This window comes from Etheostoma spectabile, chromosome 12, assembly GCF_008692095.1.
Source record: "Etheostoma spectabile isolate EspeVRDwgs_2016 chromosome 12, UIUC_Espe_1.0, whole genome shotgun sequence".
Classification (NCBI taxonomy): domain Eukaryota; kingdom Metazoa; phylum Chordata; class Actinopteri; order Perciformes; family Percidae; genus Etheostoma; species Etheostoma spectabile.
Genome location: NC_045744.1, coordinates 5,138,428 through 5,157,526, shown reverse-complemented (window position 1 = coordinate 5,157,526; position 19,099 = coordinate 5,138,428). Strand labels below are relative to the sequence as shown.

Here is a 19,099-nt window from a genome sequence, read left to right as displayed (position 1 = left end):
GGGGGGGGGGGGGGATATCGGATTTTTAAATGACTATATATTTGTATTGATATCGGCATTAAAGATCCTTTATCTGTCGGGTTCTCTAGTCCGTATCATTCTCTAAGAGCAGAGACTGACTGACAGCTGCACGTAATTAATTCATTATTCATTAATCGTTATAAAATCATGATCTCGAGTCACCCTGTTCAAAACAATCCTGGCAGAGAATCGTGATATCAATTCTAAGCAAAATAAGAAATCGGGAATTAAATTTTTCCCTTGAATCGCGCAGGCCTTCTACAGACTGAGGATTTTTCAACCCGATAACTTTATTTGAAGTTTTTTTGTGCAGAAGCCTTTTTGATTGAAACCGAACAATACATACATGTCCCAAACTGTCACCAGCGGAACAAACCATTCACATTTCTTACTTGAACCATTCCATCTCTAGTTGAGTTTTATACATGATGCGGTTTGTCTTGATAATGATGATGATGATGTCATGTTATAATGGCAGCGATGTTGATCACTATATTCAACATGTCTGGTCACTATGCATTTATTGTGTGCATTGGTATTTACTGGCTAATTCTGCTGCTTTCTTAGAAGTTATTGATGCTTTATACACTGGAAAACAGGAAAGTCAATCACAGCACTTGTGTTCAGGACACGTCCACCGTCTCCTTTTGTACTGTATGTCTGTGTTGTTTTCATGTATTGTACACTGTACACTATGCCTTGTTGTAAGACCAATTGCCAACCAACTGCATGGGAAAAAAACTAAAGCTGAAAAATGAAAAGTTGACTGTGACCCCTGAATGCATCAGTGCTCTTGACGTCCTGCTGTGGTTGCAGGTTGCCACGGGTAGAACTGGATGGTAGTTAGGAGTCATGGAAGGTTTCGTACTGTTTATAGGGTTATCCATACTTCCTCTCCGTCTTGCTGCTGTTCATTTAGAGAGAGAGAGAGAGAGGGAAAGAGTCAGGAATCTTCAGTACACAGGAAACTAAAACGGAAGATGTAAAAAAAAACATAGTAAGCTAAATTATTCATTTGATGCATGGTCAGAAAACAGTTTGAGTCGCGTTTAAAGGCTTGTTGACTTCTATAAACTTCCTCAGATGTTTAACACAATCAGTCAGATGCTTCATGAATGACTTGCTGCAGAAGGACAAATTACGTTTATGTTTCATATCCGATAGTGTAACATTTTGTGTGTGCTGTTTTGTTTAACAGGATGAACATGATGTTACAGCATCAGTTCTGCAAAAGTATATAGCCCTAAAATATGATATAATGTAATATAATATAATACAGCGGTGCCCATAAGTTCATACACCCATGCTTAAGTTGACTAAAAACAGGGAATTAAAAAAATCATCTTTTGGAAATTTATCTTAATGCCTTAATTGAAAAAAAATGAGGCAAAATCCAACCTTTAAGGGCAGCAATGTTCTTTGTGAATGAATAATGTATTGTAAATAAATAAATATTCATCCTTAAAATACAGGGGGCATAAGTATAAATAAATACATTTATTTATTTTCAAAACATTATTCATTCCCAAAGAAAATTGCTGTCCTTAAAAGGTTGGGTTTTGCCTCATTTTTTAATTATGGCATTAAGATCACTTTCCAAAAGATGATTTTTTTTAAATTCCTCACAGGCATGGGTTTATGAGCAGTACACACACACACACACACATATATATATATATATATATATATATATATATATACACACATTCACACTCACACACACACACACACACACGTATACAGTATATACACACACATACATATATACATACTGTATATATACTGTAAATAGTATATAAACACATACAGTACATACATACACATATATACATACACACACTCACATATATATAACACACACACACATATATATACACGTATACAGTATATACACACATACATATACATACCGTATACATATACATATACTGTATATAGTATATATATATATATATATATACACACATACAGTACATACATATATATACATACACATGCAGTACATACATATATACATACACATACAGTACATATATATATATACACATACAGAATATATACACACTACATATACTGTACATATTTCAGATAAATCGTATTAAAATAAAACTAATGAAACTCACTGTTTATCGTCACTGATTAACAAAATACATATTTTAAATGCCTCGACGCTTGGTCTCCCTGTCAATGCCTCTTCTACGTGCGTCTGTGTGTGCGTCTGTGTGTGTCTGTGTGTGTCTGTGTGTGTGTGTGTGTGTGTGTTTGTGAGCCGCATCGGTGTTGCTGTTTGTGTGTGTTGTGTTTTTTTTGCGTCTCCCTCCTTCTTTTATCTCCTCTCTTTATTTTAGAGTGAAACATCTGGACCGATGTTTGGCCCTTTTACTTTATTTGTTTAAGTTAAAAATAAAAAGTTTAACGCAAAAAAATGTCTCGATGCTTTCACTTTCACTGGGTGTGCGCGAGACCTCGACATTTTAAATGTCTTAAAGTCCTAGACAAATTACACACACACACACACAAAGAGCGTGTTAAACAAATGGGACGCCTGAAACTCACCGGATTCTTCCCGTTCTTGCATCATGTCCGATCAAGCTTTATTTCTCCTTTTTTTGATCCAACTTCACTTTCATATTATTCGACTTTTGGATTGAACTCGAGATAAGACGAGCTTCCGGTTTCCTTCACAAGAGGAATCTTCACATATGCAGCCGAAGTTGACGCTGTCACGTGAAGTGTCTGCTCCTCACTAAAATACTCCGAAAAAAATACTACTGAGAAATACTACTGAAAAATACTACTGAAAAGCCGACGGGAAACCCCAGGGAACTGATTCAGGTCAGTTTGCATTGCTTTTATTGACTTGTTGGCTCTTTTAAACACAGTGATCTACATCTGATTGCAAAACCTCCCACAGTAAATATACCTTCAGTTTTTTTTATAGAGGCTTTTACTAAGGCTGTTTTCACGTGGTATTCGAAATATTGTTGATTCTTTTATTTCTGTTTTGATAACGATGCCATACACAGGCTAGTGTTGTTACTTTGGGCTCAGGTGATCTACCTGTCAGAAGGGAAACCATAACCACAGAACACAAGGTGAAGGTATCGGACATGTTTATTACTGCAGTAATTTGGCAATCCATAAAAAGGGAGGAGGAACACAAGCAGCGGCGTTTTGACATGGAAATACAATTGGTGGTACAGCAACCCTTCGAAAAGATACATAGCCTACCTATTAAACTACATTATCTATCTATCTATCTATCTATCTATCTATCTATCTAGCTTGTTTGATTGACTTTCAGTTTTGGAAGATTGTCCTGGGAAGTACATGGCCTTATTTATCTGTCATTTTAATTATATCGTATGCATGAATGTATGTATATAAATCTTTAATTTTAATGTTTTTTTTACATGTTCAAATAAACTATATTACCTAACTAAGCTATCTGTCTGTCTGTCTGTCTGTCTGTCTGTCTGTCTATCTGTCTGTCTGTCTTGATCTTGATCTTGATATAATAAAAGATCCATACTTGCCCCACCCCTACTATCTATCCTGTTATTGTGCGTGCGTGCTTGTGTAATTGCATTCCTGTCTTTTGTCACAAACTTAATAAAGAATAATTTTTTCAAGGCAACAAAACCAGAACAAACCTGTATGGGGCGCCGTTTGTAAGTGGCTCGTGCTGAAAATAACCGCAACTTTTGTCACATTTAACTTTAAATAATGTTTAAAAAACTATGAAATTTTGAGGGTCACTTCTTGCACATTTACAACAATATTGTCAACTTGGAAATATTTTAAATATTAAATCCAAATTTAAAATGTACACCTAAATGTTAAATGTTAAATCTAAATGTTAAATCTGAATCTAAATGTTAAATCTAAGTCTAAATGTTACATCTAAATCTAATGTTAAATCTAAATATTAAATCTAAATCTAAATTTTAAATCTAAATATTAAATCTAAATCTAAATGTAGATCTAAATCTAAATCTAATATAAATCTAAATGTTAATCAAATCAAATGTTAAATCTAAATCTAAATGTTAAATCTAAATCTAATGTTAACTAAATCTAAATCTAAATGTTAACTAATGTTCGGTGAAACTAAATATTTAGCTAATATGCAAATTAAATGTCGGTAACCAGAAGTACCAAAATAAAAGCTCGAGGAGGTCAGTGGTATGTTTATAGTGTCAATAACGAATATAAATCCTCCTCCGGGATATGGACTCTTGAACTGGATAAATGTGATAATAACTACCTAAAATAATAAACACAGTTGGGGAAACTGTATTTGAAGAGTACTTTGAGTTTTAGTGTCCCTTTTATGAATGGTGTGGGATATAGCCACTATAGCCAGCCCGGGGGGCTCACTTTGACTGGTCGTCACGTTCGCTTGCATTAAGGTCAGCAAGAGCCTATCCCCGCCCCCCCCGACAAGGCACTGACAAGACACTGCGAAATTCTAACGAATCAGCGTTAGCCGAGAACACGGCAGAGCCGTCCTGGTGGCTGTAAGCTCACCCTTCATCCCACCATAAGCCATAAAGAAATGCACAGACAACTTTTTAGGCAAGGCAAGGCAAGGCAGCTTTATTTGTAGAGCACATTTCAGCAACAGGGCAATTCAAGTGCTTTACACAAAATCAGTTAAACAGATAAAACACAGTAAAAACAGTTAAAATCATAAGCATTAAAAACCGTAAAACACATGAATAGACAGTTAAAAAATAGACACATAAAACACAAGAATAAAGTTACAGTGCAACATAAGAAATGTAAAGAAATGAACAGTCATTTAAAGAAAGGCAGCATCAAAAAGAAAGGTCTTCAGCCTTGATTTAAAAGAACTGAGAGTAGCAGCGGATCTACAGGTTTCTGGGAGTTTGTTCCAGATAGAGGAGCATAGAAACTGAAAGCTGCTTCACCCTGTTTAGTTCTGACTCTGGGGACGAAAGTAGACCTGTCCCAGATGACCTGAGAGGTCTGGGGTTCATAGTGTAGTAGCAGATCAGAAATATATTTGGACCTAAACCGTTAAGTGATTTATAAACTAGCAAGATACTTTGAAATCAATTCTTTGAGACACAGGAAGCCAGTGTAAACTTCAGAACTGGAGTGATGTGATCCAGTCTCTGGTCTTAGTGAGGACTCGAGCAGCAGCGTTCTGAATCACTGCAGCTGCATTGATTTTTTAGGGAGACCTGTAAAGACCCCGTTACTTAGTCAAGTCTACTGAAGATGAAAGCATGGACCAGTTTTTCCAAATCCTGTTGACACATAAGTCCTTTAACCCTTGATATTTCTTAGGTGATAGTAGGCGACTTTGTTATTGTCTTAATGTGCTGTTAAAGTTCAGGTCTGAGTCCATGACTACACCAAGATTTCTGGCTTTGTCTGTTGTTTTTAACATTGTTGTTTGAAGCTGAGCGCAGACTTTTAATCGTTCCTCTTTTGCTCCAAAAACAACCACCTCAGTTTTTCCTTCATTTAATTTCAGAAAGTTCTGGCACATCCAGCCGTTAATTTGTTCGATGGACTTAGTCAGTTTTTGTATTGGACTATAGTCCCCTGGCGATAAGGTTATGTTAATTTGTGTGTCGTCCGTTTTAGGGACGTCATTAGCCATACAGATCCATTCTATGGAAAGAAACCCAAGAGCGATACACTATAGTTACTATCTAAATTTGCAGAAATCGGCACCACAAAGGCAGGGACCTGGAAGGTGCTTTCACTCACGAAGGCTTGGGCCTAACCCTAACCCTTGGGCCAGGGTTTTTTTATTGATCAGGTTCCAACCCTCCTTTTGGAAATTCAAACCAAGCCAGTCTACATGGGTATATCCCTGGTCATGAAAATTCAGAGATCAACTGGGTCAACCTGGTAGCAATGCATAAAAATTACCTTAAATACTACAAATATGCAGTTTTTACGCGTCATATTCGGTGGACCGCTACAGGAACTTGTCACATATTCCAGTCCAACTAATATGTGTTATAGCTATACTTCAATCTGTCATTATACTGTACGGAGGGAGGAAAAGAAGCTTACTTAGTGTTTGTTTGGTAGTGATTATGTTCTACAGCACTTCAAGCGCTTCACGGCTCATTTTTAAAAATGACAGCGAAAAAAAATTGAGAGAGATTTGAGCTCCCCAGCAACCGCACTGTACTGCAGCCTGGACATGGGTGAACTTCAGGCACCCACTGCCAGCGGACTGTTTGGAAATGAATTGAACAGATTTTGCAATTTTATACCCTGGAAATCCAGAGAACTTGAATTTGCTCAGCTGCACCAACACACGCGTAACTATCTGTAAGCAGGTTACGCGGTTGCTCACGGGCCTGGACCAATCAGAGGCCCATGTGACAGGAAGCTAAAGATTGACAGCCGGGGCCCCCTATCGCATTTTCATTACTCACGACCATCCCAGCAGTCCCATGTGCAGCCACTGACAGAGCAGGAATGAGAAGAACGGGTCACATTTATTTCCTTGTTTTTGATATGAAGACGAGACGTGTGTGACTCGAACATCTCACATTTACCAACAAAACGTACTACAGCGATAGACGGTACCATCAATGCTCGCTGTAATGATTTGTAACTATAAAGTTGCTGAAAGCGGCTGTTGTTTCAATCCTGTCGGCTCTGCTGCTGCACTGTTCCCCCCCGCGATTAGAATTTTTTGTCTTAAATCCACCAGCCATTTTTACATTATACCAACATTTGCAGCATTCTGAGCCTTTTTGGTTACTAGGAAAACTCAGCCCGGAGTAATTAATTAATAGTAATTGTTATTAATATTCTCCCCAAAACAAGTTTCCTTTTCATTTTTAAAGAAATAAATGCAAAAAATGTTGCAACTTTCAATGTCTTCCACAACTTCCTTGTAACAAAAGAAAAGACATCAACTTTTATCACAATATATTACAAAAGCTCCCGCAAAATCAGGCATTTTGGGCCGCGACAATCTCCCAAAACGTCTGCGATGTGTCATAATAGGCATTCACCAGCGTTTTTTTGTATGCTACTCCTGATTTTTTCATCTCATATACTCGTGGACATTGCGTCGTCATCACGGGCTGGAGTAGGGGGGGCCCGCCTTAAAGGCCCGGTGTTGGCTCGTTACGCCACTGTGCACCAATCACATCGAGGAATCTGATGTAGGCCAGAGGCGAGCTGCACCAATCACATCGCGGTATCTGATATAGGCGGGGCCAGAGGCGAGCTAACAGATGACAAAAGTTTAATCTACCATTTAACTGGTAGCTAAGCATAGGGGGCTCTGGATACGTCACCCTGTGTGTTGTTGTGATTGGTCGGAGTGTTATCCAATTGCGTGCGGTGAGATTTTCAAATGCACGCTTGGTGCCGCCCCTCAAGATGGACGACTTTCATCACTCAATGCCAGACCCTTAATCTTTTGGATTTGGGTCTGGATTTCCAGGTTAAAATTTGGATCGGTCACACAACAAATCCATTAATCCAGATAATAATCCACATATTAATCCACAATGAAAATAATCGGTACCAAATGATCGGTACCAGTGTCCCAACTCTCAAAAACGGAAAATCCTGCAATCAAAACCGAAAGAGCCATGCCCCTCTGATCCAGACCCTAACCATGGAGCTAACTGTGTAGCTGTTAGCTCTTTTAGCGCTTAGCTTCTCCTTCACCGCCTCTCTCTCTTCGTGATCTGCTGAGCTTCATATGAGCACTGCTCTTCCTCAGAAGAGTACAACAAGACTAGACTGGGTCCTTGGTGTTCCTCAGCGTTCCCCACACAACAGGATATCAGATCATAACTATTGAACATATTTAGTATTTGTGATTTAAATTCAGTGCGGCCAGGACGGACTTCCAAGTTTATCAGGGACCTAACACTCATAAGGGGTAACTTTGGTATTTTCAAACCAGAATCAGGACCTGTTTTGGAAGTCTACTTATATTGTAGAACAAGTTCAGAGGATTTCCAGGAATACTACAATTGTTTCTTATGTCTGCAATTCTTTTAATTCTTTTCTTTCTCCAGCAGTTTTAGTGTTGCTCGAACATGGATCCAGATTCGAATCCAGATCTCACCATCGTCCTTCTGGGAAACACCGGCATCGGTAAAAGTGCTTCAGGAAACACCATCCTGGGGTACGAGGCCTTTGGGTCGGGACCTTCCCTCAGGTCATTGACAACTGTATTGTCTGAAAAACCTGGAACTGTGTTTGGGAAACAGATCTCAGTGATCGACACTCCGGGAATTTTAGGATGTGAGGGGGAGATTCAGACCGAGTGTCAGCGTGTCTTGCAGTCCTCCGTACCTTGTCTGTTCCTGGTGGTTCTCAGCGTCGGACGGTTCACAGAAGAACAAGAGAAAGCTCTGAAGGCAGCCATTGCAGTCCTCGGGAAGGATGGACCAGACAAGAGTTATATACTTTTCACAAACGGGGATGCCTTAAGAAGATGTCAGTGGAGGATTTCATCTTTAAAGAAGAAAAAGATCCACTTCCAAAATCGTTAAAAAGTTTGCAGGGAGGTTTCATGTCTTCAATAATGTAAATGGACGACAGGAACAAGTCAAAGATCTGCTGATAAAGTCCGGTCACCTTCAAGGACCTCATCAAGACCACCAGGTATCCCGTGTAGTTGAAACCACCCAAGTGAAAACTACTGCTAGTCATCGATATCAGCTCTGTTTATCAGTTCACAAATGTATCTTTCTATAGATCAATTAATAAATGGACAAATAATAGAGATCCAGGGTGGAGGTTGTTCCAGAGCTGTCATATTGTCTATATATCAGTCCCTCCAGAAAAATGTGATTATGCAAGTGCATAATTCAATGCATAATCAGCCAAAGTCTGCATATTTATGCGGGGCCGCATTTTTTAAATTACGACGCACTTTTTCCGCATTAATTGCTGCATTAATTGCCGATTTCCATGCAATTTTTTAAATAGGCAGCACATTGCTACATAAATTGCAGATTTCCGTGCAAAATAATGCGAGGCTTGCATGATTTCATAATCCCCACATTTTCGTTGCAAAAAAGTCACATATATCTTAGCAGAAAGTTGGAAAATGTTGCGTTTACTTTACACAAGAGCAGCCATTTTCTCCTGTCGCCATGGGAACGTTATGAAGTGACGTGATGAAGTGACGTAATTACGCGAACAAACCGCAGTTTTTGCAAGTTCGTGCAATTTCATTGCATAAAATTGCATAACTATCCAACATATTCCATTACATTTTTTAAGGAAACATGCCATCACAATTTTTGTGCAATCACAAAAAAATTCTGCATTTTTCTGCAAGGGCTGATATATATCACAATGCCATGTAGGCCAAGGCGAGTAGATCAAGACTCACTAACATTAGCCAACAAATTTATTTTCGGCATACAGCATTTGATAAGTATTTTATATTATATGGCCATCTGATATTCCTGGTTGACTCTGTTTTCTTTCCTCCAGCTGTTGGTGCTGTCCAGTTGGAGGAAACAAGGATTGTGTTGCTCGGTCTTCCTGGAGAAGGGAAGAGTTCATCAGGAAACACCATCCTGGGAGAGGAACTGTTTAAGTCCGACTTGGACTTTAATGCAGTCAGTATGAAGACTGTTTCAAAGTCAGCAGAGGTTGAGGGACGCTGGGTCACGGTGGTCGACACTCCAGGATTAACTGATGAAGTTCTGTCTCCTGAACAGCTGTACAACGAGATTATGAGGTCACTAATCTACGCCAATCCAGGACCACATGCCTTTGTTATTGTGGTGAAGATTGGCAGGATGTCCAAAACCAACGTTGCCCTACTTGAGATGCTACCGGAACTATTCGGCAAAGAGGCCCAGAAGTACACCATGCTGGTGTTCACTCATGGAGACGAGTTGGGAGGTCAGTCCATGGATCAGAAGATCCAGTCCAGCAGCTGTGTGTCAGCCCTGGTCTCCATGTGTGCTGGGAGATACTGTGTGTTTGACAACAAAGAAAGAAAAAGCAAAAGGAAAGTTCGCGACTTCTCATGAAAAAAATCGATGAGATAGTGTCAGCCAACGGAGGAAAGCACTGCACATCCGACATGTTCAAGATGGCCGAAATTCCTTCATAGGAAGCTGTGAGAACCGGGACAGCTGAAGCGACCAGGCCAGAGAGAAGCTGCACAGAGACGAATGCAGCTTTTTTTTCCCGCGCTGTGGAGAGGATCGTGCTGTGTCGCACTCATGCTGTTCAGCCAGTGGGTCAGAAGAGACATGAGTTTTTAATAAACAGAAAGGTCATTAGACCGGTACAGATTAAAGGTCTGTCCACGTAGAATCATAACTGTAAATATATATTTTGACACTTAAAGTCGACACACTATAAAATGATATGGCCAACGCGTAACGTGATTGACGCTTCAGATGCATCCATGAAAAACAAAGTGAAAGCAAAGAAAATATGCTGAAGTAACACAGACTAGCAGACTGTAGTGTTTGTTTTTGTTGCAACATTCCATTACACTGCATGATAAATGTCTCTATAAATATTTTTTATAATGGTTAAATCCACAGTGACTGATGGACATGCATGAGGACATAATGGAAACTGGACACATTTAATCTACATATTTTTATACTTTAATATTTGGACCAAAACCTTTAGAGTTTCAAGGAGCTGAGCTCATAAAATGTATAATTAATCAACATAATATTTAATAACACACTGGGTGACGTATCCAGAGCCCCTTACACTTAGCTACCAGTCATCATGTGTTCAGCTCGCCTCTGGCCCCGCCTATATCAGACCCACCGATGTGATTGGTGCACAGTGGCGTAACGAGCCAACACCGGGCCTTTATGCAGGATTATCAAGGCGGGCCCCCCCTACTACAGCACGTGATGACGGCGCAATGTCCACGAGTAGGCTACCATGAATAGGACAGGATAGGAGAGACAGCATATGAGATGAGATGACTGAAAAAATTGGAAGTAGCTGAAAAGGGCTGGTGAATGCGCACCATGACACACTCGCAGAATTTTTTGAGATTGTCGCGGCCCAAATGCATGATTCGCGGGGCTTTTGTAAAACGGTACTGCAACCAAGTTTGCAACTGTCTTTGTATGTTTGTTACAAGAAAGTTGCGGGAAGACAGTGAAAGTTGCAAAAAAATGTTGCAGTTTTTTTCCTTAACACTCTGAGCCCGAGACACTTCGCCCACGAGTAAAAAAGTACCGCTGATTCATAGTTTAAAACTTTTGAACCATACGACGATTACTCACTTCGGTTTCGTTTGGAATTCCGACGGGTGTTGGCTTACGGAGGTCTTTTCCCTGTCTTTCTAGCCTCTACAGGGGGTTTTCTATCCAGCCTGGAACTTCAGCCTCTTTGGGCTTTAAATCCTACGTTATATCCAGATTGTCCCACTTTATATCCAATTAATTCCTCGCGTTTTGGCTCAATTTTTGTCGCTGGCTCGCTACTCCGAGTCTGCCCTGTCTATGTTTCAGGAGTAGTATGCCCATACAGGGCTGCCAAACTCTCACGCATGCCGTTGAGACACACGCATTGACGGTTTAACCGGCACACGCCACACTCCCGATTCTCCCGATGCGAAGGGCAACCCGGTCGGGTTCAAAATTCTGAAAGATGGAGTTTACTATAGATCTACCTGTGTGCCACTGCCACCGTGATTGACTAGTTGGTTTTCAGAGACTTGAGGGGTTCAAGAGCGCTCCCTGTCGTGGAAAGTTGCGAATTGTCGTCGCAAACTGAGAACAGTTTTTTCGATCATCCCAGGTGCATGTCCCCGGCTCCAGTAGAGCTTGAGTATCACAGACCCGACCGTCGCTTCGTGACACTCTTCTCGTAAAAATAGAGTGGGAGCAGCTCGGCTGGTGGACTCGCTCTGCTGTGGGCAGTGAGGCGTTGCATCCGGCCGACCTCCGATGAAGAGACGTGACCGCCTCTCTAAACTTGTCAGAGACAAGAGACCCAAAGGGCCTCTGTGTCTGTGCGAAGGTTCTGCAATGAGATCACCATATCAGCGGAGCAATAACATGCACAAGCAGACTAGATACAACTCTCCAAAATGCGGACAAACAGAGATGGAGGAGTATATTTGAATGTGAACAAAGTTTGTAAACATGAGCAAAAATCTGATGAAAACACATTGAGCCATACTATACTATACAGTATATACTATACTTATATAGACTATATATACCTGCACGTTGGGCCACATTGTGCTTCTCTAACCTCGGTGCATCTCAAAGTAACTGTAAATAATTAGTTTATGTTTTATAAAATGAACAAATAGTATATTTTGCCCAAAAAAGTAAATACAGTAAGTGGGGCACCGGCATAAAGGGCCAAAAATTAAGGAGCCTTGGCCCAAAGGTTAAAGGATAAGATCTATGTAACTCAATGGTTCTTATTCTTTAAATTCAGTGGTCTTCGTTGATCCCTCAACATTAATTTAATTGGGGTCCCGTCCCTACACCAGAAAACCCCTGACCTGTTCCCCCAAAGACCCAAATCTTCTCAGATGTATTGCGACATATGCTACGTCTCTTCATGTGGTCATTATGTTTGGCAAATGTCTGCGCGGTCTAGGTCTTATATGTCATAAGAAGTTAATTTGTAAATAATGAGATAATGATAAACTGCCTCTGTTGATACTCATACAAACAACACAAGGTTTGTCTTAAACCCTAGTTTTGCAACGATTCAATGTCAAGACTCGATTTCGGCATTTCTTGGCAAACCAACTCTACGAAAAGTGCCTTTAATGGTTTACACCTTTAAAAACACAAAAAAAAAAATTCTCGGGGGGGCATACCACCATCCCCCCCCACACATATAACAAATCCCAATTTAAACCGAAGGATAAAGACCAAGAAAGTTGCTCTGTACGCGGCAAATATGGGTTGCCCCCCCAAATCTCCCGTCCAATTTTGGGGGAAAGTGGCAGCCCTGCCTTACTATGGGAGATTAAGAGCAGCCCCCTACTTGTTGGAAGGGCCAGAGGGGACAAAAAATGCCTGTTACTCTATTGGAAGGGCCAAACTGCTTGCCCTATTGTAGACTACACATATTGCTTGTATAACATTCGCTGTGGGTTTGTAATATCAAGAAATATGACATTTATTATGTTTATATATGGCATAAAGTAAATGTCATGAGAGCAAAAGTCTTGACTTTTTTGGAAAAAAATGCATGTATTTTGTCAACTGTATAAGTTATATGATTATTTCTTCACAGTGTGATCCCAAGACATATGAGAAGTGTTTTAGAAGGAAAATGGCTTAAGAGGTTATACTTATAGTCTGTGATATCAATACATATTGGAAGATTCATTTTTTTTTTAAATTCTTATTATTATCTTTAAGGCCCTACAACCATTTTTTAACATGAAGTGACTCACTGCAACCACAAATTTTGCCATAACATCAGTTTGTTGCCTAAAAAAAATGATATTCATATCTTGACTGTAGACAACAGGGTTGGTTTTACAAGCTTTTATAAAATAAATCCAGACGGAAATTAAACTGCTAAAAATGGCCTCAGGGCCCAGAGCGTTAAAATAAAACGAAACTTGTTTGGGGACAATTAAATAATTACTATAATCAATTACTCCGGGCTGAGTTTTCCTAGTAACAAAAAAGGTGCGAATGCTGCAAATGTGGATAATATACAAATGGGCTGGTTGGATTTAGACAAAAAATCTAATGGGTTGGGACTGTAGTCAGTCTAGTAGAATGATGACATGCCTTAACAGATATGTTATCTAATTGTTAGAAATGAGACAAAGAGACTCAGATACAGTATTAGGGGACACTTTAAGGTCTATATAAAAGAAGACTTCAGATACAGTATTAGGGGACCACTATCGGTCTATATAAAAGGACTTAAGAATACGTATTAGGACCACTAAGGTCATATGAAAGAGACTTCAGATACAGTATTAGGGTGGACAACTAAGCCCTATATAAAAGAGACTTCAGATACAGTATTAGGGGACCACTAAGGCCTATATAAAGGACTTCAGATACAGTATTAGGGGACCACTAAGGTCTATATAAGAGACTTCAAGATAGCAGTAAAGGAGACCACTAGGTATATAAAAGAGGACTTCAAGATACAGTATTAGGGGACCACTAAGGTCATAATAAAAAGCTTCCAAAGAGCACCATGTCCTGGGACCTTTAATCATTTAAAACCCGGAAACAACATTAGACCAGATGGGAAGTTATCGGCTAAAAGCTTTGGAGAATGCTTGTTGAATAATATGAATGTGCCATGTGGGCCAATCACACATCATTTGGTTGGCGCTAGTCTTGGTGACCGGCGGCTGTCTGTCTTGGCTCCGTACGAGCCAAAGTGAAAGAGATTGTTTCCAGCGACCTGGAAGAAGGGGTTTTCTGGGGTGGCAGTAGATGACTCCAATGTTTTGCAAAGTTTGCTGCAAGTTTGAGTCCAAGGCCGATACAAGTGAATCATTTTTCACTTAGAAAACAAATGCTGACATGCCATGTTCAAAGCCAGCAGTGTTGTGGTTTGGGGTTTTGTTGTGGGGTTCTTTTTCCCCTTTTGGCTCTGTTACCCTGTCTTGTGCTCTCCCTGGTCTTGTGTTGGTCCTGTGTTCCCCTGAGGATCTGTGTGTTCTGTTTCCTGTTTTATTTTTCAGTCGTGTTTCTGTCTCGTCCTGCTTTTAGGTTTACTTCCTGTGTCTTCCCGCTTGTGATTACCTGATGTTTTCCACCTGATTCCATGCCCTCTTGTCACCTGCCTCTTGTTACCTCATTACCTTGTGTATTTAATGTCTGCGTTTCCCTTGTGCCTTGTCAGATCCTTTTGTCCTGTCGACAGGTCCAGTCTGCCTGTTCCTGTCTTGTGCCACATGCTCCCCGTGAGATTTTCCCTGTTTTATTGTGTCTCTTTTTCCCCGGGCCTGTTTTGGACTTTTCACTTTTGACTTCTTGGATTTTTTTGTTGTCCTCGTATTTTGCCAGTGCCCGTTGCTCCCTGTATTTTTTGTTGGACTGTTGTGAATAAATCCTTGTTAACTGCTATCTCCGCTCTTGGGTCCTCCTCCCTGCCTGACCACAACAAGCAGCATCTCACAAAACTCAAACTTGTTGACGTAGCAGAAATGAGTGTATCTAAAAATGTATTTGTATAATAGCCTCCACTTTCAGTGTCAACTTACTAATCTATGACACTGTCTATGATGTGGTCATACATACATTGTAAATAAAGATCAAATACAACAAATTACTTGAGTCATTGCTGTTGTTTGATAACCGCTAACTAAAAAACTCTGTACAGGGGCCAGTAAAAATTGACTTCTTAATGCTGAAGCCTGGGTGTATGACAAAATTAACATATTGGTAAACTGGAAGTCCAATTATGTTCAAAGGCCATTGTGTGTGGGGTAATTGCGCTGTAAATCAGTTGAGAGTTTAAAGGGTCAATACACAAAAACATATTTCCTAATTTTTCTCTGGTGGTGTGTTGCCATTCATTCATATTTTTGATTTACATCTTGTTCCGCCACATGCAATGGGCGGTGATGATATTTGTTAGTGGTGATGGGAGCGACATCTGTGGATTATCTTATCCTACAGTTAGAAACTAGGCCATGGTAAACTGATAACGTCAGGTGTATAATGTTTAGTTGTGATAAAGATCAGCCTGAAGGTAAAGTATACTCAACCCTCATGTTGTCCTTGGGTCAAATTGAGCCTTTTTCAGTTAAATTTGTATTTATTTTTTGTCACAATAAAAGGGCCGTCGAAATAAGACAACATTAAAAAATCAAAAACCTTTAGAAAAACAACAAAAACGTCAAGCAAAAGCACCCAAAACATTAAAAAAGTGACCATGGTTGACAGGAAGACAACACAAGGGTTAAACCATACTTACGTTTGGGGGGTGTTTAACCCTTGTGTTGTCCTCTAGGGTCAAAATTAGCATTCTTTTAGACACTTTTTACATTTATGTTGCTTTTTCCCCACATAATGCATGTTTCTTTTTCTTTTTTTTACATTTTTGTTGCTTATTTCAACGTTTTTGGCACTTTTTTCCAATTACACCAGTATATTCACAACTAGACCTATTAATTTGCAGTAGTTTTACACTTATTTTTTGGAATTCATGGTCAATAAACCTAATTTATATCAATGTTTTTTTTAATTTTTGTGTAAAAAAAAGCAGAAATTATGAATGATTTTGACTAATGGTTAAGATCAGAGGAATGAAGGTAAAACAACACAAAAATATATAATAATATAATAAGGATAATCACAGATCTGTCAAAGTTCAGTCCAGATAATGCTATACAATTGAACTTGATCCTTAATTTCCGCTGTGAAGAGCATCTTATGGAACCATCCATGTTATTTTCGAGCAATGTGGTTAAAATAATCACATATTTATGATATAGAAACGTTGAAAAGGGGTCAAATTTGACCCGAGGACAACATGAGGGTTAATAGCAGCATTTTGAGGCAGCTGTCCCAAATCTACTGCATGCATGGTTTTAAAGCTGCTGTCAGTATTTTAACATTACCAATTAATGAAATGCAACAAATGTTTTTTTATATTGTCAATAAATCTGTTGATTCATTTCTCAATCAAAAGAATAGTTGTTTGGTCTCTAAAGTGGCAGAAAATAGTGAAATAGAAAATAAACCAGAACATATTCACATTACAAAAACCTACATCATGTTACCTGTCCTGTACCAAACTACAGACAGACAAAGTTAGCGGCTGCCCGGTGAACATATTGGAGCTTTTAGATATTGTTGCTGCCCTCAAGTCCCGGGGGCCTCCCTAGGGAGGTGTTCCAGGCACGTCCAGCTGGGAGGAGGCCTTGGGGAAGACCCAGGACTAGGTGGAGAGATTATAGCTCCAACCTGGCCTGGGAACACCTCAGGACCCCCCAGGCGGAGCTGGTTGATGTGGCTAGGGAAAGGGAAATTTGGGGTCCCCTGCTGGAGCTGCTGCCCCCGCAACCCAATACCGGATAAGCAGATGAAGATGGATGGATGGATGGATGGCTGCCCTCGATTGGTCCAAAAGGTGAATGCAAGTTTGGACAACTGGATTACAATTTGTAAAACAATTTATTTCCACAGAATTCTTCCTGAGTTTATATTTATTTGAGACTGATTTAAAAAAAAAAGAAAAGCAACCCAAAGAGGCACAGGCTTGACTTCACAACATTTATTCATCAAGGAAAAGGGTTTTTGCTGAGGTGTCTAGCTCATTTTTAGGACTGTCCTATGTTAAATTGCTCCAGTTACACCTGACAGATGAGCTGAGTGCAACCCCTGTTCCTCTGGTGTTCACTGACCGGATTTGCCAATTAACCTGTACAACTTTAACCTGAAGGAAGTCACAGTCAAAGTCAGCTTAATCCAGTTAAGGTTTGGAAAGTTTTATTTGCAAGATTAAGGGCATGTTCTGCACCTCAATCAAAATATTACTTGTCACCTTGCTGAAGACTGGGACTGGGATTGGATTGGAAATGTAATGTTGTTGTTGAATTTTTATCAGTTACATTATTTTAACCAATTAGAGGTGCCCTGCCGCACAAAACCGTTTTTCTTGCATTTTTTGAAATATGTCAGGTCCACAATTTTAGAACGCTTCCTGTTTCCACTAGGGGGCACTATGACTTTGTGCCAAAATCACCGTGTATATGTCGTCGGTTGGACTCTTATGAATCCTGAAAAGTTTTGAGCCAATTGGACAATGTACACTCAAAACACATCCACTTCCTGATTCAATGGGCGAACACGCACAAATGGCCAAAAAAAAAATCTTTTATAGTCCATACAAAAACTGACTAAGTGCATCGAACAAATTAATGACTGGATGTGCAGAACTTCTGAAATTAAATGAAGGAAAACTGAGGTAGTTGTTTTTGGAAAAAAAGAGAACGATTAAATCTGCGCTCAGCTTCAAAACAACAATGTTAAAACAACAGACAAAGCCAGAAATCTTGGTGTAGTCATGGCTCAGACCTGAACTTTAACAGCCACATTAAGACAATAACAAAGTCAGCCTACTATCACCTAAAGAACAATCAAGGGTAAAGGACTTGATGTCAACAGACTTGGAAAAACTGGTCCATCTTTCATCTTCAGTAGTACTTGACTACTGACGGGGTCTTTACAGGTCTCCCTAAAAAATCAATCAGACAGCTGCAGCTGTTCAGAACACTGCTGCTCGTTCCTCACTAAGACCAAGAACTGGTGTTTCCCCAATGTCAAGGAAGGATCCTCAAAAAGCCAGAATTGGAGGATGCCACGTCATCAACGTCATCAACGCCGCCGGGACCGTTCCAATGTCGAAGCCTCCGAATTCATCAGTCCTCATTCATAAAAATTTCCATAGACAGAGAAGAATGCATATATGTGTATCCTTCGCGGTCCCAAATCACCCACAATCCTATGCGCGGCCTTTGCCGGCTCGTTAAAATAATAATAGCGGACCTCAGCGGAGTTCGAGCGGCATGGCTGACGTTGAAGTTATAATTTAAATCTTTAGTGTGTGCCGTACATTTGTTATCACCGTTAATGTTTTACATTAATGTAAGCTTAACGCTTTAATGCTTGTACAAATTCCTATAATATTAGGTAGATACACCCCGAGCTAACGTTAGCTAACTGAACCTATTATAAATATGCTGCTGTTAGCTAGCTAGGTTGCTGTCTTTGTAAAGTTTAATGCACGGTGGCATATTCTCTCCTTTATTCCTTACCCGTATATGCGCTAACGTTAGCAGAGATTTAGAAAGTTTGTGTGTTTATCACTGGTTTGTATCTGTAGACGGGAGGTAACACTGCACCATGTTAACTTCACTAGCAACTGTTTAACGAAGGCAACGTGGTTATGAGTAGTTTCCCATGTAATAACGGTATGTTCTGCATTCATAACGTAACATCTTATGTTTGTGTTAACTGTCTTTTACCAGGGACTAACGGAGGCGGTCACCAAGGACGGCAAAGCTGCGACCCAGGCAGACAGAGGCCAAAGAAAGATGTTGAATACTTATTTGCTATATTAAAGATTGTCTTTCTGACAAAATGCTTTAAAT

The 19,099-nt window shown here is 39.8% G+C and overlaps 2 protein-coding genes across 3 annotated transcripts in view; one reads left to right on the top strand and one right to left on the bottom strand.

Annotated features, from left to right (window-relative positions):
- Positions 1-2,746, bottom strand: part of LOC116698794 (GTPase IMAP family member 7) — a 23,678-nt gene extending 20,932 nt beyond the window's left edge. The window contains exons 1-2 of one of the 2 annotated variants that reach the window (XM_032530986.1): positions 2,578-2,746; positions 890-928 (exon numbers count right to left, since the gene is read on the bottom strand). In XM_032530986.1, the coding sequence (XP_032386877.1) occupies positions 890-928; positions 2,578-2,602 (64 nt within the window). In that variant the 5' untranslated portion in view covers positions 2,603-2,746. The remainder of the gene's footprint in view (positions 1-889; positions 929-2,577) is intronic. The other variant, XM_032530987.1, reaches the window with a different exon arrangement.
- A 5,309-nt stretch (positions 2,747-8,055) lies between these two features.
- LOC116698800 (GTPase IMAP family member 7-like) lies at positions 8,056-10,162 on the top strand. The gene is made up of 2 exons (XM_032530993.1): positions 8,056-8,652; positions 9,493-10,162. Exon 2 carries the CDS (start codon positions 9,627-9,629, stop codon positions 10,038-10,040), a length of 414 nt encoding a protein of 137 aa, XP_032386884.1. The 5' UTR covers positions 8,056-8,652; positions 9,493-9,626; the 3' UTR covers positions 10,041-10,162.
- The last annotated feature ends 8,937 nt before the right edge of the window (positions 10,163-19,099 follow it).